At 49.6% G+C, this 24,868-nt stretch overlaps 1 protein-coding gene across 1 annotated transcript in view; it reads right to left on the minus strand.

Annotated features, from left to right (window-relative positions):
- The window catches only part of MARCHF6 (membrane associated ring-CH-type finger 6), a 1,058,737-nt gene that overhangs the window by 198,889 nt on the left and 834,980 nt on the right, over positions 1–24,868 (minus strand). Inside the window, exon 22 of the mRNA XM_069219690.1 lies at positions 7,029–7,163. Within this exon, the coding sequence (XP_069075791.1) occupies positions 7,029–7,163 (135 nt within the window). The remainder of the gene's footprint in view (positions 1–7,028; positions 7,164–24,868) is intronic.

The following is a 24,868-nucleotide window of genomic DNA, read 5'->3' on the forward strand; positions in this document are numbered from 1 at the left end:
ATCTGGCTGTGGAAAGAACACTGGAAGTTGCCACTGTTTGATTTAGATGGAACGGTGAAATAACCTTTGGCAAAAATTTAGGATTAGTCCTTAGGACGACCTTATTCTTGTGTAGTTGTATAAAAGGTTCTTGTATTGTAAACGCCTGAATCTCGTTACTCTTCTTAGGGAAGTAATGGCGATGAGAAATGCAACCTTCCAGGTTAGGAACTGTATTTCGCAGGAGTGCATGGGTTCAAAAGGTGGACCCATAAGTCTAGTTAGGACAACATTTAGGTTCCATGAAGGAACAGGTGGTGTTCTTGGTGGTATAATTCTCCTAAGGCCCTCCATGAATGCTTTAATGACTGGTATCTTATATAGGGAAGTTGAATAGGTAGTCTGCAGGTATGCAGATATTGCTGCAAGGTGTATTTTAATGGAAGAGAAAGCCAGGTTAGATTTTTGTAAGTGAAGCAAGTAACCCACTACATGTTCTGGAGTTGTGTGTAATGGTTGTATTTGATTAATATGGCAGTAGCAAACAAACCTCTTCCATTTACTTGCATAGCAGTGCCTGGTGGATGGCCTTCTGGCTTGCTTTATGACTTCCATACATTCTTGGGTAAGTTGTAAGTGCCCGAATTCTAGGATTTCAGGAGCCAGATTGCTAGATTCAGCGATGCTGGATCTGGGTGTCTGATCTTTTGGTGGTGTTGTGTCAACAGATCTGGCCTGTTGGGCAATTTGATGTGGGGTACTACTGATAGGTCTAGCAGCGTTATGTACCAGGGTTGCCTTGCCCAAGTTGTTGCTATTAATATGAGTTTGAGTTTGTTTTGACTGAGTTTGTTTAACAGGTAAGGAAGGAGAGGGAGAGGAGGAAAAGCGTAAGCAAATATCCCTGACCAGTTCATCCATAGGGCATTGCCTTGGGACTGTTTGTGTGGGTATCTGGATGCGAAGTTTTGGCATTTTGCGTTCTCCTTCGTCGCAAACAAGTCTATTTGAGGTGTTCCCCAGAGTTTGAAATAGGTGTTCAGAATTTGGGGTGAATTTCCCATTCGTGGACCTGTTGGTGATCTCGAGAGAGATTGTCTGCGAGTTGATTTTGGATCCCTGGTATAAATTGTGCTATTAGGCGAATTTGGTTGTGAATTGCCCAACGCCAAATTTTTTGTGCTAGCAGGCTTAACTGCGTGGAGTGCGTCCCCCCTTGCTTGTTTAGATAATACATTGTTGTCATGTTGTCTGTCTTGACGAGAATGTATTTGTGAACTATTATTGGTTGGAAAGCTTTTAGTGCTTGAAAAACTGCTAGAAGTTCTAGGTGATTTATATGCAGTCTTGTTTGATGTACGTTCCATTGTCCTTGTATGCTGTGGTGATCGAGGTGTGCTCCCCACCCTGTCATGGAAGCATCTGTTGTTATTACGTATTGTGGCACTGGGTCTTGGAAAGGCCGCCCTTTGTATAAATTTATGTTGTTCCACCACAGAAGCGAGAGGTAAGTTTGGCGGTCTATTAACACCAGATCTAGAAGATGACCCTGTGCTTGAGACCACTGTGATGCTAGGCACTGTTGTAAGGGCCTCATGTGCAGTCTTGCGTTTGGGACAATGGCTATGCATGAAGACATCATGCCTAGGAGTTGTAATACCATCTTTGCTTGTATCTTTTGTGTTGGATACATGCGTTGTATGATGGTGTTGAAATTTTGAATTCTTTGGGGACTTGGAGTGGCTACTCCTTTTGTTGTGTCTATTATGGCTCCTAGGTATTGTTGTACCTTGCACGGCAGAATGTTGGATTTTGTGAAGTTGACGGTGAACCCTAGTTTGAAGAGGGTTTGTATGATCTGATTTGTGTGATTTGAGCACTCTATTAACGAATGGGCCTTGATTAGCCAGTCGTCTAGATATGGGAACACATGTATTTGCTGCCTTCTGATGTGTGCAGCGACTACCGCTAGACATTTGGAAAGACTCTTGGTGCGGCTGTTAATCCGAAAGGCAGTACCTTGAATTGGTAATGTATTCCTTTGAATACAAACCTTAGGTATTTCCTGTGCGGTGGGTGTATTGGTATATGGAAATACGCGTCCTTGAGGTCTAAAGTTGACATGTAGTTGTGTAGTTTTAGCAATGGTAATACTTCTTGTAGTGTGACCATGTGAAAATGGTCTGATTTGATGAATGTGTTCACTATTCTGAGGTCTAGGATTGGTCTCAGCGTTTTGTCCTTCTTTGGTATCAGAAAGTACAGTGAGTAAACTCCTGTGTTTATTTGTGTGTTTGGCACTAATTCGATTGCATTCTTTTGCAATAGTGCCTGCACTTCTATCTCCAGGAGATTGGAATGATGTTTTGTCAAATTTTGTGCTTTTGGTGGTATGTTTGGAGGGAATTGTAGAAATTCTATGCAATAACCATGTTGGATAATTGCTAGAACCCAAGTGTCTGTAGTGATTTCCTCCCATGCTTTGTAATAATGACTTATTCTTCCCCCCACTGGTGTTGTGTGGAGGGGATGAGTGACATGTGAGTCACTGCTTAGTAGTAGGGGTTTTGGGGCTTTGAAATTTTCCTCTATTCCTAGGGAATTGCCCTCCTCTATATTGTCCCCGAAAACCTCCTCTGTACTGTCCCTGGTAACTGGACGGTGTTGCCTGTGAGGTGCTGGCTTGTGTGCTCTGACCCCGAAACCCCCCTCTAAAGGGTGTTTTACGGAATGTGCTGTAATTCCCTCTGCTCTGCGTGGAGTAGAGTGCGCCCATGGCTTTAGCAGTGTCCGTGTCTTTTTTGAGCTTCTCAATCGCTGTGTCCACTTCTGGACCGAACAGTTCTTTTTCGTTAAAAGGCATATTGAGAACTGCTTGCTGAATCTCTGGTTTAAATCCAGACGTTCGGAGCCATGCATGCCTTCTGATAGTTACAGATGTATTAATTGTCCGTGCAGCTGTATCTGCAGCGTCCATGGAGGAGCGGATTTGGTTGTTGGAAATGGTCTGTCCCTCCTCAACCACTTGTTTTGCCCTATTTTGTAGGTCCTTGGGCAGATGGTCAATGAGATGTTGCATCTCATCCCAATGGGCTCTGTCATAGCGCGCAAGTAGTGCCTGGGAGTTAGCGATGCGCCACTGGTTTGCAGCTTGTGCTGCGACTCTCTTACCAGCTGCATCGAACTTGCGGCTTTCTTTATCTGGGGGTGGTGCATCTCCAGATGTGTGGGAGTTGGCCCTTTTCCTAGCTGCCCCTACAACGACAGAGTCTGGTGGCAGCTGTGTAGTGATGAAAGCCGGGTCTGTAGGAGGCGCCTTATACTTTTTTTCCACTCTTGGTGTGATTGCCCTGCTTTTGACCGGCTCCTTAAAGATTTCTTTTGCGTGCCGGAGCATACCAGGGAGCATAGGCAGGCTTTGGTAGGAGCTGTGGGTGGAGGAGAGTGTGTTGAATAAAAAGTCATCCTCGACCTGTTCTGAGTGGAGGCTTACATTGTGAAATTGTGCTGCTCTAGCCACCACTTGAGAATACGCAGTGCTGTCCTCTGGTGGAGATGGCTTCGTAGGGTATGCCTCCGGACTGTTATCTGACACTGGGGCGTCGTATAAGTCCCATGCGTCTTGATCTTGGTCACCCTGGCTCATGGTGGTGTGAGCTGGGGAATGTGATGGAGTTTGTGCTGGTGAGACGTTAATCACAGGTGGAGGAGAGGGTGGTGGGGTAACTTTTTTCACCACTTTTGTTTGTGGTGTCTGTTCAGTTTGGAACTCCAATCTTCTCTTTCTTCTAATAGGGGGAAGGGTGCTTATTTTTCCTGTCCCCTGCTGTATGAAAATACGCTTTTGCGTATGGTCTACATCAGTTGAGTGTAGCTCTTCCTCAAACCTATGCTTTTGCATTTGGGAGGTTAGCGAGTGCTCTTCTGTATAAGAGCCTGAAACTGGGTCGGTTGCAGTTTGTTTTGGCACCGAAACCCTGTCTGCATCTTTTTTCGGCTCCAAGGTGACTTTTTTCTTTTTCGGGGCCGAAACCTCTCGGCGTCGATCTTCTTCGGTGCTGCTGTCTCGGCGTCGAGCCGTGTCTACACCGGTATCTCGGTGTCGATGCTTGTCTCCAGCACTTTCTCGGTCCCGAGAAGGCTGCGTGCCGGTGTCTCGACCGGAGTCGGACGATCTCGGCACTGTTTGGGCCTTTTTCGGTGCCGACGGTCGGTCACCGAATTTATGGGTCGAGCCATGGCCTGGTGGCAGTGGCGTCCCCTGGGCCTTGTAAATCTTCTTCTGAGTGGCTTTCGACGTCTTACTCACGGTTTGTGTATCGTCGAATCCTTCGGAGTCCGATTCTTGGATCGAAAAGGTTCCCTCCTCTTCTTGTTCCTCGAACTCCCGGTGGGCTGTCGGCGCGGACGCCATCTGAAGTCTTCTGGCTCGACGTCTCGGAGTATTTTTCGGGACCGGAACGCACGACAGGCCTCGCAAGTGTCTTCACTGTGCTCAGGTGACAGGCACAGGTTACAGACCAAGTGTTGGTCTGTATAGGGGTATTTATTGTGGCATTTGGGACAGAAACGGAACGTGGTCCGTTCCATCGGCGTTCTTCTGCACGCGGTCGGGCCGACCAGGCCCCGACGGGGGATCGAAAAACTACCCCGAAGGGCACCGGAGCTCTTCGATCTTCGATGCGGTGTTGAATCTAACTACGCCGATCCCGAACGCAACAATACCGACGAAAATCTTCCGAAATTAGCTATCTTTCCGTTCCGAAACTCGGAGCGACAGGAACACGTCCGAACCCGATGGCGGAAAAAAAACAATCGAAGATGGAGTCGACGCCCATGCGCAATGGAGACAAAAGGAGGAGTCACTCGGTCCCGTGACTCGAAAGACTTCTTCGAAGAAAAACAACTTGTAACACTCCGGCCCAACACCAGATGGCGAGCTATGCAAAACATGCGTATCTACAGCGACAGATGCCATCGAACATATATTTTTCTATATAAAAACTATTGGCCTGGAGTTACGTCTGAGTGTGTGTTCCTCATTTATTGCCTGTGTGTGTACAACAAATGCTTAACACTACCCTCTGATAAGCCTACTGCTCAACCACACTACCACAAAAGATCATTAGAAATATCTAATTTTGCCACTATCTTCGCTCTAAGGGGAACCCTTGGACTCTGTGCACACTATCTCTTACTTAGAGATAGTACATACACAGCCAACTTCCTACAGGCTACGACCAGTGGTGAAGGAAGTGTTGATGTCGCACCTGGCTCCGGAGGAGGATGACTGTGGGACCGGCACCGGTCCGGATCCGGTATCGGATCCTGGGGTCCCCAACGGCGCTCAGGCCGAGGCCCCTCACGTTGAACCTGTTAGGGCCCCTGCTGACCCTGTGGGGCCCAAGACCCACCAGAGGGTGCAGCCCGCTCATAAAAAAGGTCCATGGCTTTGTAAAATTCCTTTGAGAGGAGGTCGCTCCGGTTCCCAGAAAAGGGGGAAGACGCGAAGTCGGCCCTGGCGACGGCTTCACGGTACCGCGTTCCCCAGATGCCTCGTTGGTCGACAGGCGTCGGGAAGTCGAAGTCCACTTGGACTTCTTCTTGTGCCTGTTACCTGAATGATCAGATGACCTCGAATGCGAGGAAGAGGACTTGGGGCTCCGGGAGCGGTACCACAACCACCTCCTATTGCGGAATCTTGACCTCCACGGGGTCGCGCCGACTGAAGATGGCTGTCTGCCGCAAGACGTTTGAGGGATCTTTCCCTCAAGTCCTTTGGAGCTATCACAGAGTCGAGTCGTGATCCTTTGCCAAACACCAGAGGCACACTCTGTGTGGATCCATGACCGACATGTTGCGATGACATGAACCACACGGTTTCAATCCAGTCTTTCTAAAAGACATGTTTAAACAATCAAGCTGAAAAACCACAACGAAAGTCGAAGAAAAAGGGTAGCTCTTTCCGGATCTGCGCTTATTTGGCGCCGAAGGAAAAGAACTGAAGTACGCGCGCCGATGTGGCGTCTACTTAGAAAACTGTGACGTCACAGACGGCTCTAATGACGCTGACGACGCCACGCTGAGCGGGCTGACGCATGTGGATCCGAACTACGCCACCCGACAGCGTGCGCAGGATACTGCTCAGTGGAAAAATTCCAGAATCGATTCTGAGGTAAGGAATCTGCAGCAAGAAGTCTCTATCAGATCTCCCACGGCAAAGAAAAGCAAAGGTAAATTTTCCCTTTCAAAACATATATGATACTACATCATCATGATACTACTCCAATTGATTAGTATAGGGCAGTGCATCTTTATTCTTTAGTAAATCAAGCTCTTTTCTTGAAACAATCTATCAACTTCAATTGGACCATCAAGAAATCTTAATAAAAACAATAAAATCTGATAGATCAAGAACAATGGTGCACCTACAAAGTGACGGCGCAGTGAAAAGTGTGTAAGTGAACTTAAAGTGCACCAGAGATATTTACAAATATATACAATCAAAAAGGTATGTGGCTGTAAGAATGCAATGTTTTTCTCCCAAAATTTGGAATGTCAAAAATCATCTTGATGGCGCCCTTCTTCAATGACAACCTCCTATGCCAGGAGTAAAACCTTGAAAAAGACTTGACAAAACGGGGCACACAGGGGTACTGCTTAGAAAATTCTCCAGATCCAGTCTGAGACTTGGGGGAAATTCAAAGGAAGGAATCTGCAACTAGAAGTCTCTATCAGATAGGTGCTGTGGATGTCACTTCTGGCACAGACGCCGCCCCACGTGAAGAAGATTGATGCCAATTACTGCCACGCAGGGGTACTTGCTCATGAAAAATCTCCCGGATCCACTATGAAATCTGTGATATTTCTAAGGTAAGGAATCTGCAGCCAGAAGTTTCTATCAGATATACATTTTAAGTCAAATATCAATAGCCATTCTTCATTACTCCTTGAGCTGTTTACAGATTGTTTAAGTGTTTCTTTACATGCATATTTAGTTTCTCATTTCTTTTCTGAGATTTCAGACAGATTGATTATTGATAACTCACCTGCCATGGGTAAAATAAAGGTGTCTGATCCAATGGCACCCTCAGAGGAGCAACTATTACCAGCTCAAACAGAAGTCCAAGTAAAAGTGGTATTACTCCAGCCAGGAGGAGAGCTACTATCAGTGTCTTCATTATCTAAATACAAATACGTTGTTATGAATAAAACTGTAAAATAAATTGAGGAGCATTCAACAGTTAATCAACTAAACATGGAGCACCATTATGCTAAAACGCTTTTTTACTCTCTACAATACCTATGTCAAATATATTAATTACATTGTAAGGAAATGCCTCCTTGGCATGGTTACCCTCTAACGTTTTGCCTTTGCTGATCGTAAGTTTTATTGAAAGTGTGCTGGGACCCTGCTAACCAGCCACCAGCACCAGTGTTCTTTCCCTAAACTGTACCTTTGCTTCCATAACTGACACAGCCCTGGCACTCAGATAAGTCCCTTGTAACTGGTACCCCTGGTACCAAGGGCCCTGATGCCAGGGAAGGTCTCTAATGGCTGCAGCATGTTATGCCACCCTGGGGACCCCTCACTCAGCACATGCACACTGCCCTTACAGCTTGTGTGTGCTGGTGGGGTGTAGGAAAGTACCATCTTGCCTGGCATGTTACCCCCCATGTTACACTGTATATATGTTGTTTTAGTCTATGTGTCACTGGGACCCTGCCAGGCAGGGCCCCAGTGCTCATATGTATGTGCCCTGTATGTGTTCCCTGTGTGATGACTAACTGTCTCACTGAGGCTCTGCTAACCAGAACCTCAGAGGTTATGCTCTCTCTGCTTTCCACATTTGTCACTAACAGGCTAGTGACCAATTTTACCAATTTACATTGGCATACTGGTACACCCATATAATTCCCTAGTATATGGTACTGAGATACCCAGGGTATTGGGGTTCCAGGAGATCCCTATGGGCTGCAGCATTTCTTTTGCCACCCATAGGGAGCTCTGACAATTCTTACACAGGCCTGCCAGTGCATCCTGAGTGAAATAACGTCCACGTTATTTCACAGCCATTTACCACTGCACTTAAGTAACTTATAAGTCACCTATATGTCTAACCTTCAACTGGTGAAGGTTGGGTGCAAAGTTACTTAGTGTGAGAGCACCCTGGCACTAGCCAAGGTGCCCCCACATCGTTCAGGGCAAATTCCCCGGACTTTGTGAGTGTGGGGACACCATTACACGTGTGCACTGTACATAGGTCACTACCTATGTACAGCGTCACAAAGGTAACTCCGAACATGGCCATGTAACATGTCTATGATCATGGAATTGTCACCCCAATGGCATTCTGGCATTGGGGAGACAATTCCATGATCCCCCGGGTCTCTAACACAGAACCCGGGTACTGCCAAACTTCCTTTCCGGGGTTTCCTCTGCAGCTGCTGCTGCTGCCAACCCCTCAGACAGGTTTCTGCCCTCCTGGGGTCCAGGCAGCCCTGGCCCAGGAAGGCAGAACAAAGGACTTCCTCTGAGAGAGGGTGTAACACCCTCTCCCTTTGGAAATAGGTGTGAAGGCTGGGGAGGAGTAGCCTCCCCCAGCCTCTGGAAATGCTTTGATGGGCACAGATGGTGCCCATCTCTGCATAAGCCAGTCCACACCTGTTCAGGGATCCCCCAGCCCTGCTCTGGCGTGAGACTGGAAAAAGGAAAGGGGAGTGACCACTCCCCTGACCTGCACCTCCCAGGGGAGGTGTCCAGAGCTCCTCCAGTGTGTCCCAGACCTCTGCCATCTTGGAAACAGAGGTGTTTGTGGCACACTGGACTGCTCTGAGTGGCCAGTGCCAGCAGGTGACGTCAGAGGCTCCTTCTGATAGGCTCTTACCTCTCTTGGTAGCCAATCCTCCTTCCTCTGGAGCCAAACCTCATTTTTTGGCTATTTAGGGTCTCTGCTTTGGGGATCTCACCAGATAACGGATGCAAGAGCTCACCAGAGTTCCTCTGCATCTCCCTCTTACCTTCTGCCAAGGGATCGACCGCTGACTGCTCAGGACGCCTGCAAAACGACGACTACTAGCAACCTTGTATCGCTTCATCCTGCCGGCTTTCTCGACTGTTTCTAGGTGGTGCATGCTCTGGGGGTAGCCTGCCTCCTTCTTGCACCAGGAGCTCTGAAGAAATCTCCCGTGGGTCGACGGAATCTTCCCCCTACAACCGCAGGCAACAAAATATTGCATCACCGGTCCTCTGGGTCCCCTCTCAGCAAGACGAGCGTGGTCCCTGGAACTCAGCAACTCTGTCCAAGTGACTCCCACAGTCCAGTGACTCTTCAGTCTAAGTTTGGTGGAGGTAAGTTCTTTGCCTCCACACGCTAGACTGCATTGCTGGGTACCGCATGATTTGCAGCTGCTTCGGCTCCTGTGCACTCTTCCAGGATTTCCTTTGCGCAAAGCCAAGCCTGTGTCCTCGACACTCTAACCTGCAGTGCACAACCTTCTGAGTTGTCCTCCGGCGTCGTGGGACTCCTTTTTGTGACTTCTCGTGGACTCCGGTTCACTCTTCTTCCAAGTGCCTGTTCAGGTACTTCTGCGGGTGCTGCCTGCTTCTGTGAGGGCTCCCTTACTTGCTGGGCGCCCCCTCTGTCTTCTCATCCAAGTGGCGACATCCTGGTCCCTCCTGGGCCACAGCAGCATCCAAAAACCCTAACCGCGACCCTTGCAGCTAGCAAGGCTTGTTTGCGGTCTTTCTGCGTGGGAACACCTCTGCAAGCTTCTTCACGACGTGGGACATCCATCCTCCAAAGGGGAAGTTCCTAGTCCTCTTCGTTCTTGCAAAACACCAAGCTTCTTCCATCTGGTGGCAGCTCCTTTGCACCCTCAGCTGGCATTTCCTGGGCTCCTGCCCACTCTCAACACTGTAGCGACTCTTGGACTTGGTCCCCTTGTCTTACAGGTACTCAGGTACGGAAATCCACTGTTGTTGCATTGCTGGTGTTGGTTTTCCTTGCAGAATCCCCCTATCACGACTTCTGTGCTCTCTGGGGGTTGTAGGTGCACTTTACACCTACCTTACAGGGTCTTGGGGTGGGCTATTTTTCTAACCCTCACTGTTTTCTTACAGTCCCAGTGACCCTCTACAAGCTCACATAGATTTGGGGTCCATTCGTAGTTCGCATTCCACTTTTGGAGTATATGGTTTGTGTTGCCCCTATACCTATGTGCTCCTATTGCAATCTACTGTAACTTTACCTTGCTTGCATTACTTCCTTTTGCTATTACTTGCACAATATCTTGTGTATATTTCTCATCCTCATACTGAGGGTACTCACTGAGATACTTTTGGCATATTGTCATAAAAATAAAGTACCTTTATTTTTAGTATATCTGTGTATTGTGTTTTCTTATGATATTGTGCATATGACACCAGTGGTATAGTAGGAGCTTTACATGTCTCCTAGTTCAGCCTAAGCTGCTTTGCCATAGCTACCTTCTATCAGTCTAAGCTGATAGAAACACCTCTTCTACACTAATAAGGGATAACTGGACCTTGCACAAGGTGTAAGTAACCTCTGGTACCCACTACAAGCCAGGCCAGCCTCCTACATGGGGAGAAAAAGACTAAGTCGACATGGCACTCCCCTCACAGTGCCATGTCAACCTCACACTGCCTGTGCCATATGTAAGTCACCCCTCTAGCTGGCCTTACAGCCCTAAGGCAGGGTGCACTATACCATAGGTGAGGGCATAGGTTCATGAGCCCTATGCCCCTACAGTGTCTAAGCAAAACCTTAGACATTGTAAGTGCAGGGTAGCCATAAGAGTATATGGTCTGGGAGTCTGTCAAACACGAACTCCACAGCACCATAATGTCTACACTGAAAACTGGGAAGTTTGGTATCAAACTTCTCAGCACAATAAATGCAGTGTACATTTTATTGTGAAATACACCCCAGAGGGCATCTTGGAGATGCCCCCTAAAAACATACCCGACTTCCAGTGTGGGCTGACTAGTTTTATCAGCCTGCCACACACCAGACATGTTGCTGGCCACATGGGGAGAGTGCCTTTGTCACTCTGTGGCTAGTAACAAAGCCTGTACTGGGTGGAGGTGCTTCTCACCTCCCCCTGCAGGAACTGTAACACCTGGCAGTGAGCCTCAAAGGCTGACCTCCTTTGTTACCGCGCCCCAGGGCACTCCAGCTAGTGGAGATGCTCGCCCCCTCCAGCCACAGCCCCACTTTTGGCGGCAAAGCCGGAGGGGATAATGAGAAAAACAAGGAGGAATCGCTGGCCAGTCAGGACAACCCCTAATGTGTCCTGAGCTGAGGTGACTCTGACTTTTAGAAATCCTCCAGCTTGCAGATGGAGGATTCCCCCAATAGGATTAGGGATGTGCCCCCCTCCCCTCAGGGAGGAGGCACAAAGAGGGTGTAGCCACCCTCAGGGCTAGTAGCCATTGGCTACTAACCACCCAGACCTAAACACACTCCTAAATTGAGTATTTAGGGGCTCCCAGAACCTAGCAAGGGAGGTTCCTGCAACCTGAAGACGAAGAAGGACTGCTGACCTGAAGCCCTGCAGAGAAGACGGAGGCACCAACAGCTTTGGCCCCAGCCCTACCGGCCTGTCTCCCCACTTCAAGAAAAACTGCAACAGCGACGCGTTCCAGAGTCCAGCGACCTCTGAAGCCTCAGAGGACTACCCTGCATCTAAAAGGACCAAGAACTCCCGAGGACAGCGGCTCTGCTCCAAAGAAGAAACATCTTTGCAACAAAGAAGCAACTTTTAAAGACAACACGTTTCCCGCCGGAAGCGTGAGACTTTGCACTCTTCACCCGACGCCCCTGGCTCGACCTGCGGAGAAACAACACTACAGGGAGGACTCCCCGGCGACTGCGACCCTGTGAGTAGCCAGAGTTGACCCCCATGAACCCCTCCACCAGCGACGCCTGCAGAGGGAATCCAGAGGCTCCCCATGACCGCAACTGCCTGCTTCTAAGAACCCGACGCCTGGTAAAGACACTGCACCCGCAGCCCCCAGGACCTGAAGGATCCGACCTCCAGGGCAGAAGCAACCCCCAGGTGGCCCTCTCCCTTGCCCAGGTGGTGGCTACCCCGAGGAGCCCCCCCACCCCTTGCCTGCTTCGCTGAAGATACCCCTGGGTCTCCCATTGAAACCAATTGCAAACCTGACACCTGTTTGCACTCTGCACCTGGCCGCCCTCGTGCCGCTGAGGGTGTACTTTTTGTGCTGACTTTTGCCCCCCTGGTGCCCTCCAAAACCCCCCTGGTCTTCCCTCCGAAGACGCGGGTACTTACCTGCTGGCAGACTGGAACCGGGGCACCCCCTTCTCCATTGAAGCCTATGTGTTTTGGGCACCACTTTGACCTCTGCACCTGACCGGCCCTGAGCTGCTGGTGTGGTAACTTTGGGGTTGCCCTGAACCCCCAACGGTGGGCTACCTTGGACCCAACTTTGAACCCTGTAGTGGTTTACTTACCTGCAAAACTAACAAACACTTACCTCCCCCAGGAACTTTTGAAAATTGCACTGTTTCTAGTTTTAAAATAGCTTATTGCCATTTTTGTGAAAACTGTACATGCTATTTTGCTGATTCAAAGTTCCTAAGTTACCCAAGTGAAATACCTTTCATTTTAAGTATTACTTGTAAATCTTGAACCTGTGGTTCTTAAAATAAACTAAGAAAATATATTTTTCTATACAAAAACCTATTGGCCTGGAATGCAGAGAGGTTGGCCCAGGGTAGACACATCATCAGAGTCGCATGGGGATCCCTCTCTGGGTCGCTGGTTTCTCTGGACACGGGCCAGGGGCGTCGGGTGCAGAGTGGTGGGGACTCACGCTTCTGGAGTGAGGTGAGAGTCCCTTTAAAGATGGTTTCTTCTTCCTTGGTTGGACAGATCCGCTATCCACTGGAGTTTCTTGGTCCTTTGTAGCTGCAGGGCACTCCTCGGAGTCGGCAGAGGTCGCTGGGCCCAAAGGATGCGTTGCTGGTGCAGCTTTTCTCAAGTTGGAGACAGGCTGGTAGGGCTGGGGCCAAAGCAGTTGTTGTCTTCCTTCTTCTCTGCAGGGGTTTTCAGCTAGGCAGTCCTCCTTTGTAGGTCGTCAGGAATCTGATGATCTGGGTTCAGGGTCGCCCCTAAATACTTAATTTAGGGGTGTGTTAGGGTTACAGGGAGGCAGCTAATGGCTACTGTCCTTGAGGGTGGCTACACCCTCCTTGTGCTCCCTCCCGTTGGGGAGGGGACCACATCCCTATCCCTACTGGCCTAAATCCTCCAAAACAAGAAGGAGGATTTTCCAAGGAGGGGGTCACTTCAGCTCTGGTCACCTTAGGGGTGGACATGGCTGAGTGGGTGACGACTCCTTGTTTTTCTCATTAACTCTCCGGACCTGCCGCCAAAAGGGGAGGGGCTGTGTCCGGCAGGGGGGGGGGCAGGCATCTCCACTAGCTGGAATGCCCTGGGGCATTGTAACACGATGCCTGAGCATTTGAGGCTCACTGCTGGGTGTTACAGTTCCTGCAGGGGGGAGGTGTGAAGCACCTCCACCCAGTGCAGGCTTTGTTTCTGGCCTCAGAGAGCACAAAGGCTCTCACCCCAGGTGGTCAGAAATTGGTCTCTCAGTGGTAGGCTGGCACAGACCAGTCAGCCCTACACTGAAGGATTGGGTAAATTGCAGGGGGCATTTCTGAGATGCCTTCTGTGTGCATGTTTTAATAAATGCAACACTGGCATCAGTGTGGGTTTATTATTCTGAGAACTTTGGTACCAAACTTCCCAGAGTTCAGTGTAGCCATTATGGAACTCTAGAGTTTGTTTTGACAAACTCCCAGACCATGTACTTAATATGGCCACACTGTACTTACAATATCTAAGAATGGACTTAGACACTGTAGGGGCATATTGCTCATGCAGCTATGCACTCACCTGTGGTATAGTGCACCCAGCCTTAGGGCTTTAAGGCCTGCTAAAAGGTTGACTTACCTATGCCACAGGCAGTATTTTGTGTGCATGGCATCCTGAGGGGGATGCCATGTCGACTTTGCCTTTTTCTCCCCACCAAAACACACAATCTGCAATGGCAGTGTGCATGTGTCAGGTGAGGGGTCCCTTAGGGTGGCACAACACATGCCGCAACCCTTAGGGACCTTCCCTGGTCACAGGGCCCTTGGTACCACTGGTACCTTTTACAAGGGACTTATCTGAGTGCCAGGAGTGTGCCCGTTATTGAAACAATGGTACATTTTTAGTGAAAGAGCACTGGTGCTGGGGCCTGGTTAGCAGGGTCCCAGCACACTTCTCAGTCAAGTCAGCATCAATAGCAGGCAAAAAGTGGGGGGGTAACTGCAACCAGGAGCCATTTTCCTACAACTATCCATCAGGATATGGCACATTTCTGCAAGGCCTTCCCTTTCTTTGCCTCAATGAAATATTGATCATTCATCTGGACCTCTCTTGTACAATAAATATAAAACAGGAATGCTTTTTATGGATCCAGTCGGTGGAATCTCTCCTCTCCTTTGGAACAGTGAGGCGGAGCAAAAAAGGTAGGCAAGGTGATGATCTAGCCCAGTGGTTCCCAACCTTTTGACTTCAGTGGATCCCCACTTTATCATTACTGAAGCCAGAGGACCCCCCCACACTGAGTCATTATTGAAAGCTGGGGACCTAACCTGTTAATATTAAGTTTTCAAAGCAGTTGCAGACCCCCTGAGGAAGCTTTGCTGACCCCCAGGGGACCACCAGACCACTGGTGTAGCTCACATGAAAGGGTTTCACTTCTTTCATGAGGAAAGAAGCACATGTTCCTAGCATCAGTTTGTCTGGAAATAAAGATGTGCAAGGAGGGTGCATAGAAAGTGCTTGCAGCTCACTAACCCTCCTCGCCGATGTAATAGTCACTAGAAAGGCAGTTTTTAATCTTAATAAGTGAAGAGGGCACATACAAGGAGGGTTAAAACTAGAATCACCTCCCACTGGGGCATGATGAAGGGTTTTGGAGGGAACATACACTGTAGTCCCTCGAGAAAACAAGTCACAACCGGTGACTTAAACAGGGAGGGTTGATCCAGTAACAGCAAGAATGCGGATATGGCTGAAAGAAACCCTTTAACAGTATTCAGAGCCAAGCCTTAATACGCTGAGAGAAAAACTACACTACTTCAGATATGAAGCAGAAAGGGGATCAAGCCATTTGGATGCACACTAATCCAAAATTTGTCCCAATGGCATGCATATACTGTCTTGGCTGAGGGCCACCTGGCCACTACAATGACATCACAGACTTCAGGAGGGAGGTCACAAATTGTCAACTGCTGCTGTTCAATCCTAATGCCTGAAGGTGGAGCATTTGCAGGATTGGGAGTAGGACCCTGGCCTGTTGCTGCAACAGTAGATCTTTCCAAAGAGGCATCCTGACTGGAGGACAAATGCTCATATTCAGGAGTTCTGTTACCATTCTCTTTGTTCCCAATATGGTGTCACAAGATTAATTTGGACCTGGTCGTTCCTGATCTTCTTGAGAACTCTGGGCAGGAGTACTATCAAAGGAAAGGCATATAGGAGGCCTGAGCTCCACTCACGATGAAAAGCATATCAGAGGGAGAGTTGTGTTTGAAACTCCAGCCTGCTTGAAGTGCTGACATCCCACAGTCTATGAGGAGGTGAATAGATTTAGGCAAGGTTCCGCCCAATCACTGAAGGAACCTTGCACATCCTCCGGATGGAGCCACCATTTGTGATCTGCTAGACATCGACAGCTGAGTTTGTACACTGGCATTTGGAGAGCCCACCAGATGTCGAACCGCCAGAGAAATGCCCTGACATTCCAGCCAGGTCGAGACACCCCATGCCTCTTGACAGTTTCCTCCAATATCTGGACAAAATCGGAGAGATTCCCTTGATGCTGCACCCACTGGGCCTTCAACACCGACTGCAGAGTTTGCATATGCCAGCAGGCATGTCTTACAGCAGGATGCGTAAACCAATAGGCCCAGCAGCCTCAGTCAGTCTCAGTGAAATTCAGGATAGAGAATGAAACACTGGAATCATAGCCCAAATATCCTGGACTCATTGTTCTGGAGCATAGTTCTAAAACTGCAAAAAAGCTCCAAAGAAAGGGAAGGTGAGAGAAAGAGAAAGAGAGAGAGAGAGAGAGAGTCAGGTGTGATTTCAGCACGTTTATAGTGGAATCCAGTGAATGAGGGTGGTCTGCCGTAGTCTGAAGGTGGGAGATGGCTTCCTGCGGCAAGCCCACTTTCAACACCCAGTCGTCAAGGTAGAGGAAGACTGCAACCCCCTGACCTCTGCAGGAGTGCTGCAAGCTCTGTCATCACACCTTGGTTAACACGTGAGTGGTGCTGGCAAGGCCAAAAGGGAGTTCAGCAAATGAATAATGCTAGTGGCCCACCATGAACTGCAGGTAGTGCCATTAAGCCAGCAGGACAGGAGTATGCAAATAGGTGTCCTTCAAGTCCAGCACAACCATGCAGTCTCCAAGGTGTAGGGCAGGCAGAACCTAGGCTAACATGAGCACTTGAATTTTCTTTGCCAGGAAGAAACTGAGAGGGTGCAGCTCTAAAGTAGGGTAGCCTGTGTGTGCTGGTGGGGAGAAAAAGATAAAGTCGACATGGCACCCCAACAAACCACTGCCTGTGGCATAGGTACATCACCCCTCTAGCAGGCCTTAGATCCCTAAAGCAGGGTGCACTATACAACCAGTGACGGCACAGCTGCATAAGAAGTATTTCCCTACAGTGTCTAAGTCCATTCTTAGACATTTTAAGTGCAGGGAAGTGATATTGAGTATATGTTCTGGGAGTTTGTCATTACAAACTCCACAGCTCCATAATGGCTTCACTGAATACTGGGAAGTTTGGTATGAAACTTCTCAGCACAACAAACACACACTGATACCAGTGTGGGATTTACTGACAAATGCACAGAGAGGGCATATTAGAGATGCCCCCTGAATGTTAACCAAACTGTTAGTGTAGGACTGACCAGTCTGTGTCAGCCTGCCACTTTCAGACAATTTCTCACCACATGGGGTGAGAGTGCCTTTGTGCATTCTGTGGTTAGAAACACAGCCTGTCCTGGATGGAGGTGCTTCACACTTCCCCTCTACAGAAACGGTAACACCTAGTGGTGAGCCTCAAAGGCTCAAGCCTTGGATTACAGTGCCTCAGGGCACTCCAGTTAGTGGAGCTGCCCGCCCCCAGGACAAAGCCCCACTTTTGGCAGCAAGTCTGGCTGTAAAATTAGGGAAAACAGGGAGGAATGACACCCCTCCCCCCCAAGGAGCACCCTTCAGGTGTTCAGACCTGAGGTGACCCCCCCCCCCCTGCAGAATCCTCCATCTTGGTATGGAGGACAGGGACCAATAGGATTAGGTTTGTGCCCCCCTCCCCAAAGGGAGTGGGCACAAGGAGGGTGTAGCCATTGGCTACTGCCCCTTGACCCCTAGCACGCCCCTAAATATAGGATTTAAGGGCCTTCCTGAACCCAGCTCACCAGATTCCTTGCCACCTACTAGAAGAAGGACTGCTAAGCTGAAACCCCAGAGAGAAGAAGGAAGACAACAACTGCTTTGGCCCCAGCATTACCGGCCTGTCTCCTGCTTCAAATATCCTGCAAAAAGACCAACAATGCGTCCAGCGAGCCCAGCGACCTCTGCCAACTCCAGAGAACCGCCCTCCACCCAAAGGGACCAAGAACTCCAGAGGACAGCTGCTCTGTCTGAAGAAACCTACAACTAAGGACTCACACCTCACTCTAGATGTGAGAGTCCTGCCCCTGTGCACCAGACTCCCAAGGCCAGTGTCCAGATGGTCCACCCAGCAAGAGAGGGTCCCTAGGCGATTGTGAGGAAGTACCCACCGTGAGTTAACCTCTCCACGACGACTGCAGAGGGAATCCCAAACCCACCCGACCGTGAGCTCCGGACAAAGATATCCGGCACCTACAGAACACACTGCACCAGCAGCCCTCTTGGAGAAACCGACTCCCGGTGCGTCATCGTTCAGTAGGCGGCCCTACTCCCTGACCGACCAGTGATGTGCCAGAGACACCCCCTGGACCTTACCTGCAGCCTCGGAGTGACCACTGGGGTCTCCTCATAGACCAGCACTGGAAACCCAACGTTTGGTTTGCACACTGCACCCGGCCGCCCCTGTGCCACTGAAGGTGTGTGTTTGGTGCCTACTTGTGGCCCCTTCCAGTGCTCCTCTACACCCCCGCATCTGCCCTCCGAGTCGCCGGTACTTACCTGCTGGCTCACAAGATTCTGAGTACCCCCTATCTCCATAAGAGCCCATGTTAATTTTGCTCAACTTTGACCTCTGCACCCGGCCGGCCCCGTGTTGCTGGTAGTGGGTGTTTGGGGTTAACTTGAACCCCAACCGGTGGACTTCCTAAAACCCGGAGACAGACTAAGTGTTGTACTTACCTGTAAACAGATCTAACTTTTCTTCCCCGCAGGAACTGTTTAAAAATTGCACTAAGTGCCCATTAATTAAATAGCTTTTTGCCAATAATTCAGAAACTTTATTACTTACCTATTTCAAACCAAGTACTGTTGATACCTGTGTGAAATACAGAACTTTTAAGGTACTTACCTTCAACTTGAATCTTTTAGTTCTAAAAATAAATTAAGAAAATATATTTTTGCTATAAAGAAACCATCGGTCTGGAGTTCATTCATTGAGTGTGTCCTCCTTCTATTGTCTGTGTGTGTACAACAAATGCTTTGCACTACCCTCTGATAAGCCTAACTGCTCGACCACACTACCACAAACAGAGAATTAGTATTATCTACTTTAGCCTCCGTCAAGCCTCTAGGAAGCTGCTGGACTCTGTGCACACTATATCTCAATTTGATATAGTACATACAGAACCAGCTTCCTACAGTAAGAATGCAGGCTTTTTGCGAGTGGAAATTACCATCACCATAACACAGGGGTGATTAGTGAGGGTGTTTATCAGGGAGCGAGGGGACGGGTGGTGAGGACACCAAAGAAAAGGAATATGCCTACTGTGTTTAGGCTCAACAAACACTCGAGATTAGGAGAAGAGACGGCTTAAAAAAAAAAAAGGGGGGGGGTTACACTGTCTTGAAGACAACAGGTGATCCCTTTTTAATAAGGAATAGAAATACTCGTGACTTAAGGATCTTTTCCCCTCCCTCCTCCTCTCACTAGATGCCGAAAGAAATCACGTGGGACTTAATTGCCTGGGATAAAACATATAAAAAACACCAACAAGGAAAAAACTAGTAACACTTCAGTACCCGTTTACTCCTCACTCATCGAACTAGTAACTACTCACCAAAGCTGTGGAGGACTCTGGGGCTTCCATGGGAGGTATCCACCAGTCCTCGTTCGAGGTGTCCGGGGGGGTGGGGTTCGGGGGGGTTCTGTGTCGTTCATCCCACTCTCTTTCTCCTTGTCCTGGAGGCAACAATGTTGGTAAGTCTCCTCTCCCCCTTGTTCCCAGACTGCTTCAGGTTGGACTGCAGCATAACTGTCCCCATTGCTTCCTGATGACATACCCCCTTCCTGTATTTTGCTTCCACTTTGTAGAACTTGGGTTCCGCCCTGCGAGTCCTGTAAGTCCTTTGTTCCTGTCCAGGGCTTTTACTGTCTTGGCTGCCTGTCGGTTTTCTCTTTTAGTGTTTTCCACCCCCTCCTCAAGCTGCACAGAGGAGGGGACTGTAGGCAGGAACCCCAGGTAAGGAGGAATTGCATTGAGGGGCCCCTTCACAGTGATCCACCCTGTACTAAGTCAAGGCAACCATTAGTGATCATTTAAGAGGTTCAGGATAACCAGAGCTCTCAAAGGGTAGCTGTGGAGGGCAGCTAAGGCATATCAGGGAAGGTGTAAAGCAATTGCAAATACCACATAGATCAGTCAGTGATGTACACATAAGAAAGAACTACACCAGTGTTAGAAAAATAATGAATTATTTATTAAAACACAGGCACTAAACTAACTTTGGTATCTCTCCTAACCTGGAGAAACAAACACACAGAAATATTCTTAGAAACATGTATGTAAAGGCATAAAATAAAATGGGAACCTATGAGGAGCCAAACCATATACTGCAAAAATGGGATAAGAAAGTCACTACTAACCAATACTACCACCCAAGGGTCCTCAGGACTGGGGAAGCACTAAAACAGCAAAGGCAAGTAGCTAGGATTACCCAGGCGCCTGTGTGCTGAGTTGTTACCCAGGGTGAGATGTCCATACGATAACATTGGGAAGTTGCGGTTTGAGTTTTCGTGTTCCAGGACCCTTTCTAGAGAACACAGAGGAAACCCATTGGGACAAGGGAGGTTCAAGAGTGTCCCCACCGTTGGATACCAGGAGAAGTGGAGTACCTACATCAGGAAGCCTAAGTGCATGGGGTGAAGTTGTGTCCTGTTTAAGTCAGTGGGGACCTTGGTTGTCCAGCTGCTGTTGTGACTGGTGGACAAGGTCGGTGGAACCCAGGTGTGGATTCCCGTCAAAGAGGACCAAAGGAAAGAGGCAACTGAGTCCAGACCACCAGGAGATGTTCAGTGGGTGCAGGAGGGCAATGCCCACCCTTCTTGAAGATGTTTTCCTGGGAGATAGTTGCCATGGAAGGGTAGTTGTGGTGACCTGAGGATGCAGGAAGATGCCAGGAGTTGTCCTTCGAGCTGACCTATGCCGGTCGTTGAACTGCAGGTTTGGGTCAGTGGTCAGCAGGACCACCAACGAGCCTTGGCAAATGCAAGAACGCGTTGCACAAAGTGCTGCAGGATATGGGGACCAGCAAAGTCCAGCCCTCAGAAAGCAGGAGAGCCAGGAGGAATTGTGGGAGGCCCGAGAAGGACTTTCTGGAAGCAGGCACAGGGAGTCACTGGAAGGCCTCACCAGAACAATGAAGGGGGCGGCGTAGGAGGCTGGCCCTGTATGTAGTGTGCAAAACTAGGCACACTGTGCAGGGGGTCCAGGCAACCAAACTTTGGTTTCCAGAGGTAAAAATTAGAGCACCTAATGCTCCAGTTTGTAAGGTAGCTGGTCGAGCAGTTAGGCTAATCCAGGAGATGTGCTAAGAATTTGTTGTGCTCACAAATCCAATCTTGCACCACACACACTCAATGAATAACTCAAATCCAGAATTTATAAAAATACTTCAAACTTTTATATATATTTTAAGACCAAGTTCTTTAAGATACGTTAAGTACTTTTTGAGATATAACTTTTCAAAGTTTTAATAAAGTTAGTCTTTCTGTGCATAATTACGCACCATAGTGATCAATAGGAGTTACTTTTAAAAATGCATGAAAAATCGTACAGTTGGGTTACCCGTCTCTTCCTTTGCTGGATGTTCGAAGTAGTCGGTAGCAGTACTGTGCCAGCTAGAGAGCCTCAGGCGGCTCCCCGTTCCGGTGGAAGCAGAGCTGGAAAGTATCTTGACGCAGGGCCTATTGGAGGGGCCACCTGGAAAAGGAGCTGGTTTGCACATTCAATGAAGGTGCCTCGGGGTCCCATTGGGCTGGCGAGGTCCCAAGGGGTTAGGGACCCAGGGCATACAGCAGGTTTCGCAATGCAGGGCTCAGGGCGGCCTGATGCAGGGAGAGCTGGAGGTCTTGGATGCTGTGCACAATTGAACCCTTTGGAGCTGGAGGCAAGTCTTCTTATGGGGGCCTTGCAGGACAACGAGGGGGCTCTGGTGGGAGGTCCGGGGTGTCACTGAAGTCCCTTGACTGGGGCTTCCTCCTGGTCCAGTTGCAGCTCTGGTTGAGCTGTTTTTGGTGGTGTCCGACGTGCACTGACCAGTGCCTGGGGTATTGGCACAACTCAGCCACAGAAGAGCGCTGTACCACCAAACTTGACACACTTGCAGGTCTCGTCCGCACGGTCATGGGTGTATTGTCGGGTCAGGTTGCAACTTCCGGTTGCGGAGATACCGTCTGGTCGGTGAAGTGACTCTCACTGGTTTGCTGGTTCTTGCTAGTTTCTTTTGCTTCTTGAGTGATGCCTCCACTCAGGAGGGAGATCTCTGGCTATTTCTGAAGCCTGGAGGTCCTCAAAGTCTTTTGAGGTCGGTCGAGTGGTCAGCTCCTCCACCGCGGCGATTGTCGGGATTCTGGTGCAGCAAGCAGGGGTCTTGGAGCCTCTTCTGGTGCAGCAGGTCCTCTGTTCTCATCTTGTCATTTTTTTTGGTGCTGTCTTCTTTTCTTCCTGATTAATCTATATTCTTGGTCTATGGGAGATGTAGGAAAATGCCACTGTTGGCATGGTTACCCCCTAACGTTTTGCCTTCTCTTGATGCCAGCTTTCACTGAAAGTGTGCTGGGACCCTGCTAACCAGGCCCTAGCACCAGTGTTCTTTCCCTAAAACTGTACCTTTGTCTCTACAATTGGCACAGCCCTGGCACACACATATATGTCCCTTGTAAAAGGTACCCCTGGTACCAATGGCCCTGTGGTAAGGGATCTCTAAGGGCTGCAGCATGTTTTATGCCACCCTGGGGACCCCCTCACTCAGCACATGCACACTGCCTCACAGCTTGTGTGTGCTAATGGGGAGAAAGACGAAGTAGACATGGCACTCCCCCTCAGAGTGCCATGCCCACAACCCACTGCCTGTGGAATAGGTAGGTCACCCCTACAGCAGGCCTTACAGCCCTAAGGTAGGGTGCGCTATACCACAGGTGAGGGCATAGCTGCATGAGCACTATGCCCCTCCAGTGTCTAAGCCAATTCTTACACATTGTAAGTGCAGGGTAGCCATGTAGAGTATAGGGCCTGGGAGTTTGTCAAACTCGAACTCCACAGTTCCATAATGCCTACACTGAATACTGGGAAGTTTGATATCAAACTTTTCAGCACAATAAATCCACACTGATGCCAGTGGGGGATTTATTGATAAATGCAAACAGAGGTCATCTCAGAGGAACCCCCTGCATGCCAGCCCAACTGCTAGTGCTAGGCAGACTGGTCTCTGCCAGTCTGCCACTTCCAGACCAGTTTGTGGCCACATTGAGTGAGTGCCTTTGTGCACTCTGTGACAAGGAACAAAGCCTGTCTTGGGTGGAGGTGTTTCACACCTCCCCCTGGTGATGAGCCTCAAAGGCTCAAGCCTGGTTTTACAGAGCCCCAGGGCACTCCTGCTAGTGGAGATGCCTGCCTCCCGGACACAGCCCCCACTTTTGGCAGCAAGTCAAGGGAGACAATGAAAAAACAAGGAGGAGTCGCCCCCCCAGCCAGGTCCACCCCTAAGGTGTCCAGAGCTGAAGTGACCCCCTCCTTAGAAAAGCCTCAATCTTGTTTTGGAGGATTTAGCCCAATAGCAATAGGGATGTGCCCCACCTCCCAAAAGGGAGGAAGCACAAGGAGGGTGTAGCCACCCTCAGGTACAGTAGCCATTGGGTACTGTTCTCTAACCTGAACACACCCCTAAATTTAGTATTTAGGGGTGAGTCTGAACCCAGGAAATCAGATTCCTGATGACCTACAAAGAAGAAGGAATTCTTAGCTGAAAAACCCTTCAGAGAAGGAGGAAGACGACAACTGCTTTGGCCCCAGCCCTATCGCCTGTCTCCAACTTTAGAGAACCTGCACCAGCGACGCATCCTGTGAGACCAGCGACCTCTGCCGACTCAATGACTGCCCTGCAACTACAAAGGTTCAAGAACTCCCTGGACAGTGGACCTGTCCAACCAAGCAAGAAGAAACCATTTTTAAAGGGACTCTCACCTCACTCCAGAAGCGCGAGTCCCCACCACTCTGCACCCGACGCCCCTGGCCCGTTGTCCAGAGTAACCAACGACCCAGAGAGGATCCCCAGGCGACTATGATGACGTGTCCACCCTGGGCTAACCTATATACACTCCCATGACAAAGCCTACAGCGGGAATCCCGAGGACCCCCCTGACCGCGACTGCCCGGGACAAAGAAACCAGACACCTGGAAGAAGCACTGCACTCGCAGCAGCCAGGCCCCTGAAGAACCGACCACCGGTGCAGAAGTAACCATCCCTCACCCTAGCCCAGTCGTTAGCTGGCCTGAGAAGCCCCACATGCCATGCCTCTAACATCTGAGTGACCCCCCGGGTCCCTCCATAGAAACCTATTACAAACCAGATGCCCTGTTTGCCCACTGCACCCTGCCGCCCCTGTGCAGCTGAGGGTGTGCTGTGTGCGCCTACTTGGAAACCCCCAGTGCCCTACTAAAAACCCCTGGTCTGCTCCCCGAAGATGCAGGCACTTACCTGCCAGCAGACTAGAACCGGGGCTCCCCGTCTCCATAGGGGCTTATGTTATTTGGGCCCTCCTTTAACCTCGGCTCCTGACGACAAGCCGTGTGTTGCTGGTGCAGGGGGCTTAGAGGTAGCCTTGAACCCCCAACAGTGGGCTGCCTATGCCCAGGAGACTGAACTTGTAAGTGCTTTACTTACTTACCCTATTCCTATTGGGGGAATCGTCCAACACCTAGATGGAGGAATTCTAAAGGCAGGGATCACCTCAGCTCAGGACACCTTAGGGGCTGACCTGACTGGTGGGCGGCGACTCCTTGTTTTTCTCATTATCTCCTCCAGCCTTGCCGCCAAAAGTGGGGGCAGTGGCCGGAGGGGTGGGCATCTCCACTAGCTGGGATGCTCTGTGGCGCTGTAACAAAAGGGGTGAGGCTCACCGCCAGGTGTTACAGTTCCTGCAGGGGGAGGTGAGAAGCACCTCCACCCAGTACAGGCTTTGTTCCTGGCCACAGACTGACAAAGGCACTCAACTCATGTGGCCAGAAACTCTCTGGTTGTGGCAGTAGGCCCCCCCAGTGCTCTACAAAACCCCGCTAGTCTGCTCCCAGAGGACGCAGGTACTTACCTGCTAGCAGA

This window comes from Pleurodeles waltl, chromosome 2_2, assembly GCF_031143425.1.
Source record: "Pleurodeles waltl isolate 20211129_DDA chromosome 2_2, aPleWal1.hap1.20221129, whole genome shotgun sequence".
Lineage (NCBI taxonomy): Eukaryota > Metazoa > Chordata > Amphibia > Caudata > Salamandridae > Pleurodeles > Pleurodeles waltl.